General features: G+C 20.7%; 5 protein-coding genes across 5 annotated transcripts; 3 read left to right on the forward strand and 2 right to left on the reverse strand.

The window, feature by feature from the left end:
- Positions 1–1173: 1173 nt before the first annotated feature.
- PY17X_1144200 (suppressor of kinetochore protein 1, putative) lies at positions 1174–2249 on the reverse strand (the record flags this gene model as incomplete). Its single annotated transcript, XM_022956623.1, has 5 exons — positions 1174–1209; positions 1297–1437; positions 1555–1620; positions 1773–1915; positions 2147–2249. The coding sequence occupies 5 exons, from the start codon at positions 2247–2249 to the stop codon at positions 1174–1176; spliced, it is 489 nt and encodes a 162-aa protein (XP_022812496.1).
- Positions 2250–3441: 1192 nt separating this feature from the next.
- Positions 3442–4536, forward strand: PY17X_1144300 (U1 small nuclear ribonucleoprotein 70 kDa; the record flags this gene model as incomplete). Its single annotated transcript, XM_722268.2, has 1 exon — positions 3442–4536. The coding sequence occupies one exon, from the start codon at positions 3442–3444 to the stop codon at positions 4534–4536; it is 1095 nt and encodes a 364-aa protein (XP_727361.2).
- Positions 4537–5751: 1215 nt separating this feature from the next.
- Positions 5752–7257, forward strand: PY17X_1144400 (CLAMP domain-containing protein, putative; the record flags this gene model as incomplete). Its single annotated transcript, XM_022956625.1, has 3 exons — positions 5752–6562; positions 6708–6997; positions 7189–7257. 3 exons carry the CDS (start codon positions 5752–5754, stop codon positions 7255–7257), a joined length of 1170 nt encoding a protein of 389 aa, XP_022812497.1.
- A 151-nt stretch (positions 7258–7408) lies between these two features.
- On the reverse strand, positions 7409–8892 carry PY17X_1144500 (conserved Plasmodium protein, unknown function; the record flags this gene model as incomplete). The annotated part of the gene is made up of 4 exons (XM_022956626.1): positions 7409–7545; positions 7698–7785; positions 7886–8155; positions 8308–8892. The coding sequence occupies 4 exons, from the start codon at positions 8890–8892 to the stop codon at positions 7409–7411; spliced, it is 1080 nt and encodes a 359-aa protein (XP_022812498.1).
- A 1373-nt stretch (positions 8893–10265) lies between these two features.
- PY17X_1144600 (conserved Plasmodium protein, unknown function) lies at positions 10266–13127 on the forward strand (the record flags this gene model as incomplete). Its single annotated transcript, XM_722861.2, has 1 exon — positions 10266–13127. The coding sequence occupies one exon, from the start codon at positions 10266–10268 to the stop codon at positions 13125–13127; it is 2862 nt and encodes a 953-aa protein (XP_727954.2).
- Positions 13128–14083: the final 956 nt, after the last annotated feature.

Here is a 14083-nt window from a genome sequence, read left to right on the forward strand (position 1 = left end):
GTTTTTATATAATTAATTTTATCCAACAGTTTTGATGGTGCTGATTGGAAAACAGCTTTCGAAGAAATGATTTCATTTGCATTTGGGAATATATATAAATCAGGTTATTGAATTAAAATATATTTAATTAATTAAAAATAATAAAATGGACCATAATATTTAAATTAAAGCAATTGTGATTAATTTTTTTTTTAGCCGACGAACTAGACAATTTAGAAAGAGTACACATAAAATTGTTATTTATGTAAAAATTTATATGGGAAAAAAAAAATATAAAGAAACTAGTTTTAAACATAGTTTTTCTATATATATATGTACATGCATACATACATTATTTTATCGGTTTGTTCATCGATTTAATATATAGTGGCACATTTCATATTTTCCAATAATTTGTAAATATTGCTTGCGTCTGCATATAAAACAATATTTTTTTGTTATTTTATGGAATTAATTTTTTAATTTTTTTTTTTTTTTTCATGCATATACATAACAATTGGAAATGTACATGCTTATGTGATATTTATAAGTATATATTATAGCCTAAAATGAGTGTATATACATATTATATATATTTTTTCATTTATGTATGAACTAGTTTTTCCTATGTACACATTTTAGGAAAATATCACGCAGTATATATATGATGTAATGCATATGTATTAGTAGTATATATTAAAAATATATATTAATCCATCTGTACATATTCTATATATATAACATATTCATATACATATATATTATGATCATTGCATTATTTAGAAGGCTCAATTAATAAACACTCCTATTAAATTACCTAGGAAATAAATTTTTTTTTTTTTTTTGCCATATAAAATACAATTTATATATATGCATATATTTATGAAAAAAATCAGCTGTATTTTAATACCCCTTTTTTTATTTTATAATTTTTCCAAATATAATGCAGACACAAAAAATATTTACATATAAGTTTTAATATAAGTTTACTTTTAATTTTTTTGAGGAAGTTATATTTGCTCACATATATTTATGTATGTGTAAATTAAAAAATAAATAAAAAAATAAATAAAAAAACGAATTAAAAATGTAAGATAATATGCAATTTTATATATATACAACTGACATGTTTGGTAATGAATATTTAAAAACAAATTATAATCCTCATTTATTTAAAATAAAAAAAAGGGTCCTTTAAATGTCTCCACACCATTTGTTTTCTTCTCGTATCTAAAAAGGGGTTATTAAAAAATAGGAATGCTAAGACTATAGTTTGAACAATTTATTTTATATTTTTTTTTTTAAAGTATTACATACCTGCATTTCCTCTTCTCTTGTAAAATCATTCACAATATCAAATTCTGCTCGAATTTCTTCAGTTGTTTTGTCTTTCATCATTGAAGCAATTTTCCCACACGTTAAATCCAAGAGCGGTTTTATGTCGAGATAATTGGAAGCCTGAATTGGCAAGAAAAAAAGTCCACATCCATATCCATATGCATATATATATATATATATATATATATTTTTTTTTTTTTTAATTGCGCTATAATATTTTGCATTATAGTTACATACCTCTATAAGTTCGTAAAGGGTTTCCTTGTCTGTGTTAACAAAATCATAATCCCAAACTGACACAACCTATTGTATTTAAAAATGTATACACATATATGTGAAAGTGTATATATATATATATATATACATGCGTATAAGCAAAGCGGGTTTAAGTATGTATATAAATGGAACATTACAATGGATGTAATTATTTTAATTTTTTTTAGTGATATAATTACGTCTTGTAAATTTGAGGTTATCAAGGGTTTGGGTATTTCATCAGGCGGGTTATGGATATGATATTCCATATATTCAATTATTTTTTTTAAAATTTGTGTTTTTATATTTGGAAGGGGAATTGTATCTTCCTCTGAAGTCATAACTAATAATTATAAACAAGAAATATGAAATGGTAAGTTATAAACAAGAAATATGAAATGGTAAATTATAAGCAAGAAATATGAAATGGTGAATTATAAAATAATGTTAATTTAATAAATAAGGTCATGTATATATTATTCACTTATTTCATTTCTCTCTATTTATATACTATACATATTTGAAATCATTTTTAAATTGTTCATAGTTTTATTTTATAATTATAAATAAATACCTTCAAGTATATTAAATATTACTGTGGACATGGAAGCTGTATATTTATCCACAATAAATTCATCCCCTTCAAAACTTACCAATTTTATTTTATCATTTTTCATTTTACTAAAAAATTGGAAATTATTATAAATATTTGTTCTTGTGTATGATTGGAAATTTGTATTTGTATGTATTTTGAATGTAATAAATTATGTGTAAATAAAGTTGTATATGAAATTCTTTATATACATAGGAACTAATGTGTTTGCTATTCTCTTACTTGGATTATATTTTAACGAAAAAAATGAAAAGGTATGATCAATAATATATGATGAGAACAATTATATACACACTATATTAATGTTTCTTTTTTTTTTTAAATATGAATTTATATTTTGCTTTATTTTTTATATTTGTGAACATAAAAAATAATTAAAGCTGGATTGTGTATAATTGAAAGAAAAAAAATAATAAAATCAAGAATAAAAAATTAATAACAAAGCCTTAGTTTAATTTGAAAATGCCTTAAGTATCCATAAATAAAAATACGAATAAATAAGCTAAATAAATTCGATTATATGTATGTATTATACAATATTTATAATATTTTTTGGCAAACATATGCAAGAATTTTTTTTTTTTTTTTTTTTTCACATATAGGTAATGTTATTAATAGCCATAAAGCACTAAAAAGAGAAAGGCCCAAAATATTATATAATAAATTAATAATAATGGAAAATATTATTAATTCGAAAAAGTAAAATTAACAAATCGAGAAATTTAGTAATATTTTTGGCTAAGAAAATTTTAGTATCATAACTAAAAAAAGTAATAAAAATTGTAATATAAAAAATAACATAAAAAATAACATAAAAAATAACATAAAAAATAACATAAAAAATAACAAAAAATAATATAAAAATAATATAAATACACAGAATAATCAAGTTGTAATAATAAAGGAAAAAACAGGAGGAACTAAAAAATGATACATAAAAAATGTCGAAATAGAAAATAACAAATTGATCTTTATTTTTGAAATTTATATATTTATATCATCAAAACGTTATTAGGCATATTAGGTCATTCACAATTTGATGCTGACAGATTAAATAGTAACAAACATAAATATGGAGATAATGGAAAATAAATTATGAGCTAAAATTATTAATGTATCAAACAAACCCGTTTTTTTATGATAAATAATTTGCGAATATTATATAGTATATTTATTATGTACAAATATAAATAACGTATGTAATATTCACGAATTATTTATTTCCATTTTTTTTGTTTAAAAATTTATGCATAAAGATGTCTGCCATTGGTTTGCCTCCTCACATTTTAATTTTATTTCAATCAAGACCATTACTAGACTTTTATAAACCAATTAAAAAAAAAAAGCCAAAAGAATATACTGGAATAAGCGAATTTTTAAATTATTTTGAAGATGGAAAACCACCACCCAAAATAAAATTAGAGAGTCCAAAAGAAAGAAAAGAAAGAAAAAAAAAAGAAAAAATAGCTTATAATGAATTAATTTTAAAAGAAAAAAAAAAAGAATATGATCCATTTAAAAATAATGATATATCTAGTGACCCTAAAAAAACTTTATTTATTGGTAGATTATCATATGAAGTAAATGAAAAAAAATTAAAAAAAGAATTTGAAACATATGGAAAAATAAAATATGTTAAGGTCATATATGATCAGGATAAAAAACCACGAGGTTATGCTTTCATAGAATTTGAGCATACAAAAAGTGTAACAGATGCTTATAATTTAGCAGATGGAAAAAAAATTGAAAATAGAAGAATATTAGTAGATATGGAAAGAGCAAGAACAGTTAAAAATTGGGTACCTAGAAGATTAGGAGGGGGAAAAGGTCCTTCTAGGGGTTCAGATGAAAGAAAAAAATTGACACATAGTGTTAATTGGAATGCTTTAATTAATAAAGATAAGTATAGAGATGACAAAAGAAAAAATGATGATCCATATAAACATATTCCACTGTATAGTGAAAGAAATGATGATGGCCCATATGGAAATAGTAGTTCTAGAGATCATAAATCACATAGAGGTAGCGAAAGAAATTCCAAAAGGGATAGAAATCATAGAAGTCGTCGAAGCGATTCTCGTGATAGACACCGTCATAAGTATCGTAAAAGAGAACATAGTAGAAATCGAAGTAGAGACAGAGATAGAGGCAGAGATGGAGATAGAGACCGAGATAGAGACCGTGATAGAGATAGAAATAGAGATAGAGATAGAAATAGAGATAGGGATAGAAATAGAAATCGAGATATGTATAATAATACTTATTATGATAAGGAAGAAATGTCCAAAAATAATATGTATAGCCAGGAAAATGGAGAATATAGTAATGATCATAATGAAGGGTATGAATAAAAGTTTTTCGTAAAAATATCATAATAAAATAATAAATAGGCTGGTAAAACTATTAAAATAGTTTAGTTTGAGGTACAAATAAATTAAGTGAAAATAATTTTTTATGCTTTCAAAACCTTTGATATTCCAAATGATAAAAAAATTTTTATTTGTGCGACTTTTTTGTGAAGAAAAAGATTGAAGAAACTTTTATAATTTATTTTAAAGAAATATGAGAATACCTAATTGAAAAACAAATTTATCCTTTTCCATGCTCTTAAACTTAAGAATTGTTATTTTTTTATGTTATATAAAATTTACATTCCTTATGGACTAGCAATATGCATAAATAGTTGTAAGGTAATTAAAAATGTTGTTTATTAAAAAAAAAAATGCACATTTACACAAGCAATATGCATGTATGTAAGTGTGCTATGATATTTTTTCTCTCTTATATGTACTTACTCTTTTTTATTGGCTCAAAATTTATGTAGAAAATGCTTAAAAAATAAAAATTTGTCATTTTAAGCAAGTTACTATATATCAATTTTTAAGTTTAAAAATGTGATTGATTTTTTTTAATTCTAAATCGTTAAATTTGAAATTAATTTTATTTCCCTTATTTTTTATGAGATATAACCACATATATAGGGATGGAAATTGCGTCTTTTTTCGTCCTTATATGTATATTCATTTATTTATTCACTCTTTTTGTGTGCATATATTTATTGTTTGGGCATAAAAAATTACAATGTAAATAGTGCGTATTAATTTTATCAAAATATTTTTGCAATTTCTGCATATGGATACTTACGTATTCAAATTTTAAGACTTACCTTTTTTTCTATAATAAATTTAATTAATATTTTTTAAAGTATTTTATTAGTGCACATTTTTTTTTTTTTTAAGTATATAAAAATTGGGACGTTAAGAGAGTGCTCAAATAAAGTACAAATATGAAAATGTAGGATATGTTATTATCATTTTATTTATTTTATTTATTTTTTATAATAATTGGATATTTATGCCACTTTTATGACTGCGAAATAAATTACTATAAATTCTTTAAATAAGAGATTAAAATGTTATGAAAAATTAATATCATTGTGTGTCTAATGTAAAAAAGGGGGTAATATAGAGAATAATATTACAAATATTTATATAATAATAAAGTGTATGATATACCTTTTCAAATAGATACAAAGGATTATAGATATATATAAATAGTTGTTTAAAATGGAAGAAAAAGATGTAAAATTCTTTACCTACATAGATATTAGAAAAAAAGATATGCGGAAAATTATAACAATGTGTAACAAAAAAAAACAAAAAAAAATTTTAATTAAAAAATTGAAGATGAATTTTGGAGAAAAATATATAAAAATAAATGAAAATAAAAAAAAAACATTTTTAAGAATTAATAACTTTTTACCTGTCGGAATAAACAATGAACAAACAATTGAGGAAATAGAAAATGATCAAGAAAATTTTAGAAAAGTTTGGATGGAAAAAAATACCACAACTTGTTTATATGATTTATCATTATATAATATAGACAAAATGAAAAAAAAAAAAATGAAAAAAATAGTAACGGATTTATTTTATAATACATTAATTTATTGTATAGGAATAAATTTGTCTATTCGTGAAATATCTACATTTTTGTCTATACAAAAATACATTTTTTTAAAGCTTGTAAATGGTTATGAAAATATAATAAATCTTTTTTTACAATTTAAAAATATTATCCTAAAACATTCTATTAATAGAAAACCGAATTATATTAAAATTTTTTCATATTCATCAACCAAGTTATTAATTAAATATTCAATTAACAATTTTTTTAAAAAATTTGCATTTTATAAATTTATATTTAATCCAATTTATAAAATAAATTTTGAATGTCAAACTAATCAAATATTTGATTTTGGTATATGTGATGATCAACTTTATGATATTAGGGATACGGAAAAATCAAATGACAACATAAAAATTTATAATTTTGAAAGCCCTGAAGAGCTTGATCGAGTCAAGCATTTAGTAAAACGTATATACATATAAAAAGAGAAATCACGCATAATTACATACATACATATATATATATCTTTCAAAGTTGGATTTGCTTGTTTGTGCATAAATAAACTATGTATTTTGTACCGCTTATTTACATTTGCTTTTTTTTTCTACAACAGTTAACGTAGGAAATGTAACAAATTTTGAAAATAAGAATAATGATAACTTTGAAAATAAAAATAATGATAACTTTGAAAAAGAGTTTCAGAATTATCTGGATAAATATAACATCAAGAAGGGTCTCAACATTTTTGAAGTTAATAAATGTAAAACGGATAAAAATTTACAAAAGGTATTTAATAGTATTAAAAAAAAATCCGATTACCCAACAAAATTTTGTGAAAATTGTCAAGCCCAAAAAAAAAAAAATTTAGAAAAAGACATATCCAAAGAACAGCTCATAAAAAAGGTAGTATACATAATCATATAAAAAATACAAAATAACATAAAAAATATCAAATAAAAAATTATTATTTTCTCTGCTTTAAATATAGTATATTTTTCTAAGGATATTTACATGTATAAGTGAATAACCAACAAGTTAGTTTTTATATGCATATATTTCTAGCTTTATATTTTACCGTTTCATTCCATTTTTAGGTTAATAATTTATATAACGATTTAGAGGAAAGAGTCATTACTCGATTAAACATTCTTTTGGGAAATTGAAATGGTTAAGAAAAAAAATGAAAGTATCATTTTATAAAACTATTCATAAAAATATGCTATGAAGACATGTGTAATTATACATAGCATTTTTTAAGTCTTTTTTGTGATTCTATTTATTTTATTTTTTTTTTTTTACAAAATATAAAAGTATTTATTTGTATAACAAAAATGTTTCATCATTGTGTATTAACTTATTTTTATAATTCTTCGGAACCAAATCCTCGATGTTATTCGTTGCATCATAAATTATAATTTTTATATCTAATATAGAATCAGTTGATATTTGACCTTTGAAAAATAAAAAAATAATTTATTAGTTAATTTATGAGTTAATCTATGAGTTAATTTATGAGTTAATTTATTAGTTAAAAAAAACAATTTAAAGAATGGTATTGTTTTTCTTAGTATTATTCGTATGCATGCATTATTTTCATTCTTACCATTTCTCTCAAATTGGTTATAAAAAATGAAAGTGAACATATTTTGGATTCCAATTTTGAGGAACAATTCAGCGACTTTATCATTTAACTATTGGAAAAAAAGAATAATAATGAAATGTCAAAATTATAAATGTGATATAACATTGCAGATATTTTCTAACTTTTCAAGAAACATTAAAATGTCTTACCTTATTCATTTTAATAACCCTGAAATATTCATTTTTGAAATCATCATATATTTTAATTTGATTCATATTTTTTATTTGAGATTGAATTATGATATAACTATTTTTATTAATATTTTCATTAGTATTTTCGTTAGTGTTTTCGTTAGTATTTTCGTTAGTATTTTCGTTAGGATTTTCGTTAGGATTTTCGTTAGTATTTTCATTAGTGTTGTTTTTATATTTTTCTATTATTTTGTATGGTATTCCATTTGTAGTTATGCTATAATTGGCCTATCAAATATTTTAAAAAAAGTCAGAGAATATTATGATAAATATTGATGAGTAAATAATAAAGATATATTAAATATATGAGTTAAAAGGGTTGAAACGAAGATATGCATTATTTTTAGATTTAAAAATTTTCCAAAATATGTAAACTTTACATGGTCTACTAAATATTGGGAATATAAATCATACATAAGTTTAATTTTCAAACTATTATTCGAATTATTTTGAGCTTCTTCTATAGCTTTTTTACATATGTGGTGAATTTTTTCACACACATTTTGATAAAACAATTTTTCATTTTTATATAATTTATATATATTATCCTCAATATGATCTTTAACTAATTTATAAGTATATCCACAATTATCTATAACATATTCATTATAAAGCAATTCATCATAATTAAAATATTGTTTCCATAATTGTGGTTTACATAAATTTGTTTCTAAAGTTTCCTCTATTGCAATATCAATGTAATGCTCTTTTTTATTTTGAATAATTTTTGTTAATAGTTGTATTAATTTTATACAAGTTTTACAAGATGAAAATATTTGATGTGTCTTATCGATGTTTTCATATATTTCTTTTTTTATTTTCATCGTATTTTTATCGAAAATCCCTAATTTTAGCAATTCCGAAATGTAATTATTTCCTGGATATATACAAGAACTTTTTTGAAACCCCCCAAAAAAAAGAAATAAAAAATGTGCAAAAAAATATACTTTTTTAATATTATACATTTTAAAATTATATGATCAATAACATTTTAATATTTATAGGATTACATTTTTCTAAATATATTTAAATATGCAATATATTCTTTTTATACTAATTCTACAATGTATTCATTTTTAATAAAATTATTTTGATTATTCTTATAAAAGTCTTGGAAAAAATGGAAAGGTGTTAATTTCATATTAAAATATAACATAGGATACCTTTGGGGAAAATTAAAAAAAAAAGTGCACCGTTTGTTTTACTTTGTGTAGAAAAAAGGACATAATTTCTCACAATTTCACCAAGTTAAATATTAATATTTTTTATTATTTATAAACTTTTTTTTACAATAGAATAATAAAACCTTTTAGGCATACAAGCATTATAATTCTACTAATATTATTATGATTATTTTAATTTTTTTAGTACAAAATTTCTTATTTTGCAATTGAATATCCATAAAAAGCCAAATAAGCATTCGAAAATATACTATATGCACATATGAAACAACAGCATTAACCTCTATCCCAATAATGGCATACATATTTTATATTTTGATTAAATAAAACATTGAAATGTACAAAATTATACATTTTTGCCGATGATCAAAGAAACATAATTTTTTTTATTATGTTTTTTTTTTATTACGTTTTTTTTTTTTTTATTATATTTTTTTTTTTATTATGTTTTTTTTTTTTTTCCAAATGTTCAATATAAATAAACATTAAAAGTTGCGAAGAATTTTTCCCGACATTTTTTGGCCATGGTGTAGAACAACTGTATATGGTTATAAATATGCGAAAAGAGAAAATTAAAATGTTTATAATATATTTTTTTGAATATTTACATAGTCTAAAAATGATATTTTCAAATGTACAAATTTTTTAGAATAATATAAACCATTTATATATTCTATATAACAATAATAATGACTGGGAAAAATATAACGCCATCAAAAAAAGATTAAATAAATATTTAAAAAACATATATTTATATATATGCATAATATCTTTACCAATTTTCTCATAATATATTTTAAATTGGCGTTTTAAATATTTTTGAAAAATAGGTATATTAAAAATGGTATATGAAGTATATTAATTATGTTAGTAAAAAAAAAATAAAAATATACAATATATTTGTAAAGAAAATATTCAAGTGGCAAAACATATATGTATGAGAATTTTTCCATTTTTGAGGGTTGAATAAAGTTAAATCATTTCGAAGAATATTGGATTAATTTTAAGAAAATGGATTAATTTTTATATTTCAAATAATTTTTGAGATATTACTTTATTTAAATATATTAAGTTTATTAAAGGAACTAGGCATAATTTATCAACTTGTTCCATATATATATATAAAATATTATGTACTTTTGGTTACTCAAAACAAAATGTATGGGTTTAAGGCAAGGCCAAGGAACAATAATTTTAGGAATTTTAACAAAAATAATGGTCACAATAATAAATTTCGCCATAATAACAACAGGAATAGAAGAAATAACAATAACAACCTAGAAGAAATTAGTGAATATCTTATTAATATTTCTTATATCTTGAATGAAAAATATGAAAAATATTTTGTTTATGAATTAAAAGAGGAAAATGTAAAAAAAGGATATAAAGTTTTTGGAGACATAAATTTAGATGATTCATACAATATTGAGGATGATATATGTATATTAGTTAAAATAAAAGATGAAATAAAATATAATGAAAAGGCTTTAGTTAGAACAAAAAAATGTTCAAAAATACTGGAAAAATTAATATATTATTGTTTTTTTTTATTAAAATATAATGAGAAGAATGTAAAAAATAATGATATAAGTATAGAATGTATAGAAATTTATAATAATTTTTTTAAAATGGTATATTCAAATTTCGATGAATTAGCTGTATGTGAATATGCATCACATTTTGTACAAACTGTATTATGTGTATATATTTTTTTTAATAAATATGAAGAGAAATATATAGAAGATATTAATAAAAAAAATAATGATTATAAAAAAATATCATATTATTTTAAGGAAATAGGTAATAATATAATCGAAAATATTTTTTTTTTGATTTTTGACAAATGTGGAACACATATATTAAGATCATTTTTATATTCATTGGGTGGATATTTAAATATTAATATAAGTAATATAACATTTAGAAAATCAAAAGTTCGTAATAGTATGTCAAAAGGGGAACTGAAATATGTAAACAAAAATTATATGAATGATAATGATGTTAGCAATCTTAATGGGAAAGGTGATAATACCACTTTTTTCTTTGAATGTTGCAAAAAAATAATTGATAAAATTAAAGACGAAATAGTAAATCCAAATGAATCTCAAAAATTTAAAAATATTTTATATCAATATATTTTTTATGAGGATATAAAAAAAGGAGAAGAAATAAATTCAAATGACAAATATTTAATAGAAAGCCAAAATCAGTATTTAATTTCCCCTCTTTTATATAATACATATTCAGTACCAGCATTAGTAATTTTATTTGAGTTATTTAAAGATAAAAAAGTTGAATGTAGTGATTTAATAAGTGAAATATTTTTAATAAAAAAAACGAAAAAATATTATATTGATAAAACTTGTGAAAAAAATATATGTTTTGAAGAAAGTCCTTTAAAACAATTGTTAGACTTATTAATAAAATTAGATTCTTCAAGTATAATGATTGAAAATATTTTAAAAATTAATAATGAACACACTTTTTATGTTTTTAATACATATATATTAAAAAATATAAATAAATTAATATGTGATAATCCATACTCTTGTTTAGTTATATATAATTATTTGTCTTTTGAATATATAACAGAAGAAATGTATGATTTGTTAATAAAACAAATAGATATAGATATTATTATTAATAAAAAAAAATTTAACATTTTAAAATCTTTATTTGATTTATCACAATGTTATAAAAGGAATTGCAAATTTTTGGTGAACTCTTTGCTCAAAAATTTATCTTTGATAGCCGAATCCGCAAATTCGGAAAAAAAAAGTTTTACACCTGAAAGTATCAATAATACAAAATTTATTTGGTTATGCATTTTATGTATGTGTAATTATAATGATTTATCTCCCCTTGTTTTAAATATCTTTGGAAATAGTAACCCAAAAAAACAGGAAATTGAAAATGATGATATAGAAAATGAGGAAGCATATAATGGGGACCAACACGATAACAATAATATGGGTACATTAAATAATTACAATTTTTACAATCACATTAAAATTGACACAAATGGATATTATATATTGCTTCATATTTTATCTTTTCCAAAAGAGTCAATTATACCTATAATAAATTCTTTTAAACATTTTTGCAATTTTTTAAAAATCGTATATAACAACAAGCCAAGCAATAACGATATAAATAATTATAACAGCTTTTTAGACGCTTTTTCAAACAATAATAATAATAATAATGGAAAAAATAGATTGAGTTATGAAGAAGGAAATCATATAAATGATAATCATCAACATGAAAAAATAATAAAAAATAATTCAGGAAATAACTATTATAATAATCTAAATGGTAATAAAAATGAAAATAAAATAAAACCATTTATAAGAAAAAATGCTGAATTAAGAGGAAATATATTATTATACTTTTGTTGTGATAAAAATTTATCGATTTTATGTGAAAAAATTGGAAATACTTTTAATTTACTAAATGAAAAATATTTAAAACAATTTATTTTATTATTTAAAAATGAATATAAAAATATAGCTATTAATCATATAGGAGCTCATGTAGTTGTTACTTTTTTTAAATTGGGAAATGATCAAATAAAAAAAAGTATATTAGATTCATTAATTGAAAACGATATAAACATGTATAATAATTTTATTAAAAATTTTATGAAGCTAAAAGAATATAAAAAAACAAAGACTATAAATACAAATACAAAGAAATATTTGAAGGCAAAAAAAATGTTTGAAAATATTTTAATATCAAAAGAGAAAGATGATTCAGGAAATGGACTAATTCAGGAGTTGGATCAAATGAATAACGACAAAAAAGAAAACACATCTGATAAAGAAGAAAAAAACACATCTGATAAAGAAGAAAAAAACACATCTGATAAAGAAGATGAAAAAAACAAATCTGATAAAGAAGATGAATTTATGAATGTTATATCCGAATTTATAAAAGATTCAAAAAAAAAATCGAGAAAACGTAAAAAAGAAAAGGATAAAATTGACAAGGCTATAAATAAAAGTGTAAAATGTTCTTAAAATTGTGACAATGTAATATATATGCTTAAAAAATATTTATATGAATAATTTTATAATACCGAATATATATTTTGCATAACTTCACTATATATGTTTTATCAATAATACATTTACAGATTTATTAAAAAGTTATATTTTTGAATATAGTAATTATTTGTGCTGATTTATTTATATCTAATCAGAAAAAAATAATTAATATCACAAAAATTGCAAAATATTTTTCAGTTTTTCAATTCATTGTTTTATAATGCTCAATAAGACTTTCTAACCTTTCATAGTAAAAAATAGAAAAAAAAAAAAAAAATAAATAAAATGTCAAAATAATTTGTGGATCCAAATATCCAACATTTTTTTATATGAAATTTTGTTTAAATTAAAGATATGTATGTATATATATATATATGCATGATATTATATTTATATATAGATATTATGTTTGATAAATTTTGGATTTTTTTGTATGTTTTGTTTTTTTAATTTACTAATGTTGAAAACATTGCATTTGAATTGTTTTACAATTTTAAAAAACTATTACTAATTAAAAAAAAAATTTATTTTATTCAAACCGCTTGATAATGTTCCAATAATTTATTCTGATACCATTATAAATTTAATGGGAATATGTATATTTGTTAAGCTATACAAAAATGTAATGGATACAAGATAAATGTTATGAAAAAGATCTAGGTAAAAAATAAAACGAAAGATAAATTGCTCGATATAATATCTGTATGATTGTGTTATATAATTAGCATACTTTATATATTCGCACAAGTGTATTATGCGTTTTTTTTATTTGCCTTAATTTATGGTTTAGCTATTTAAACTTGCTAAAATGAAAAAATTATTTTTTATAAATCGATATTGCAAAAAAAAAAAAATGTGATTTAAAAGTAAACAATTTCAAGAAAAAAATTATGTGTGTTTTTACAGTTTTCAAATAAATTATTTGCATT

Source organism: Plasmodium yoelii, assembly GCF_900002385.2.
Source record: "Plasmodium yoelii strain 17X genome assembly, chromosome: 11".
NCBI lineage: Eukaryota > Apicomplexa > Aconoidasida > Haemosporida > Plasmodiidae > Plasmodium > Plasmodium yoelii.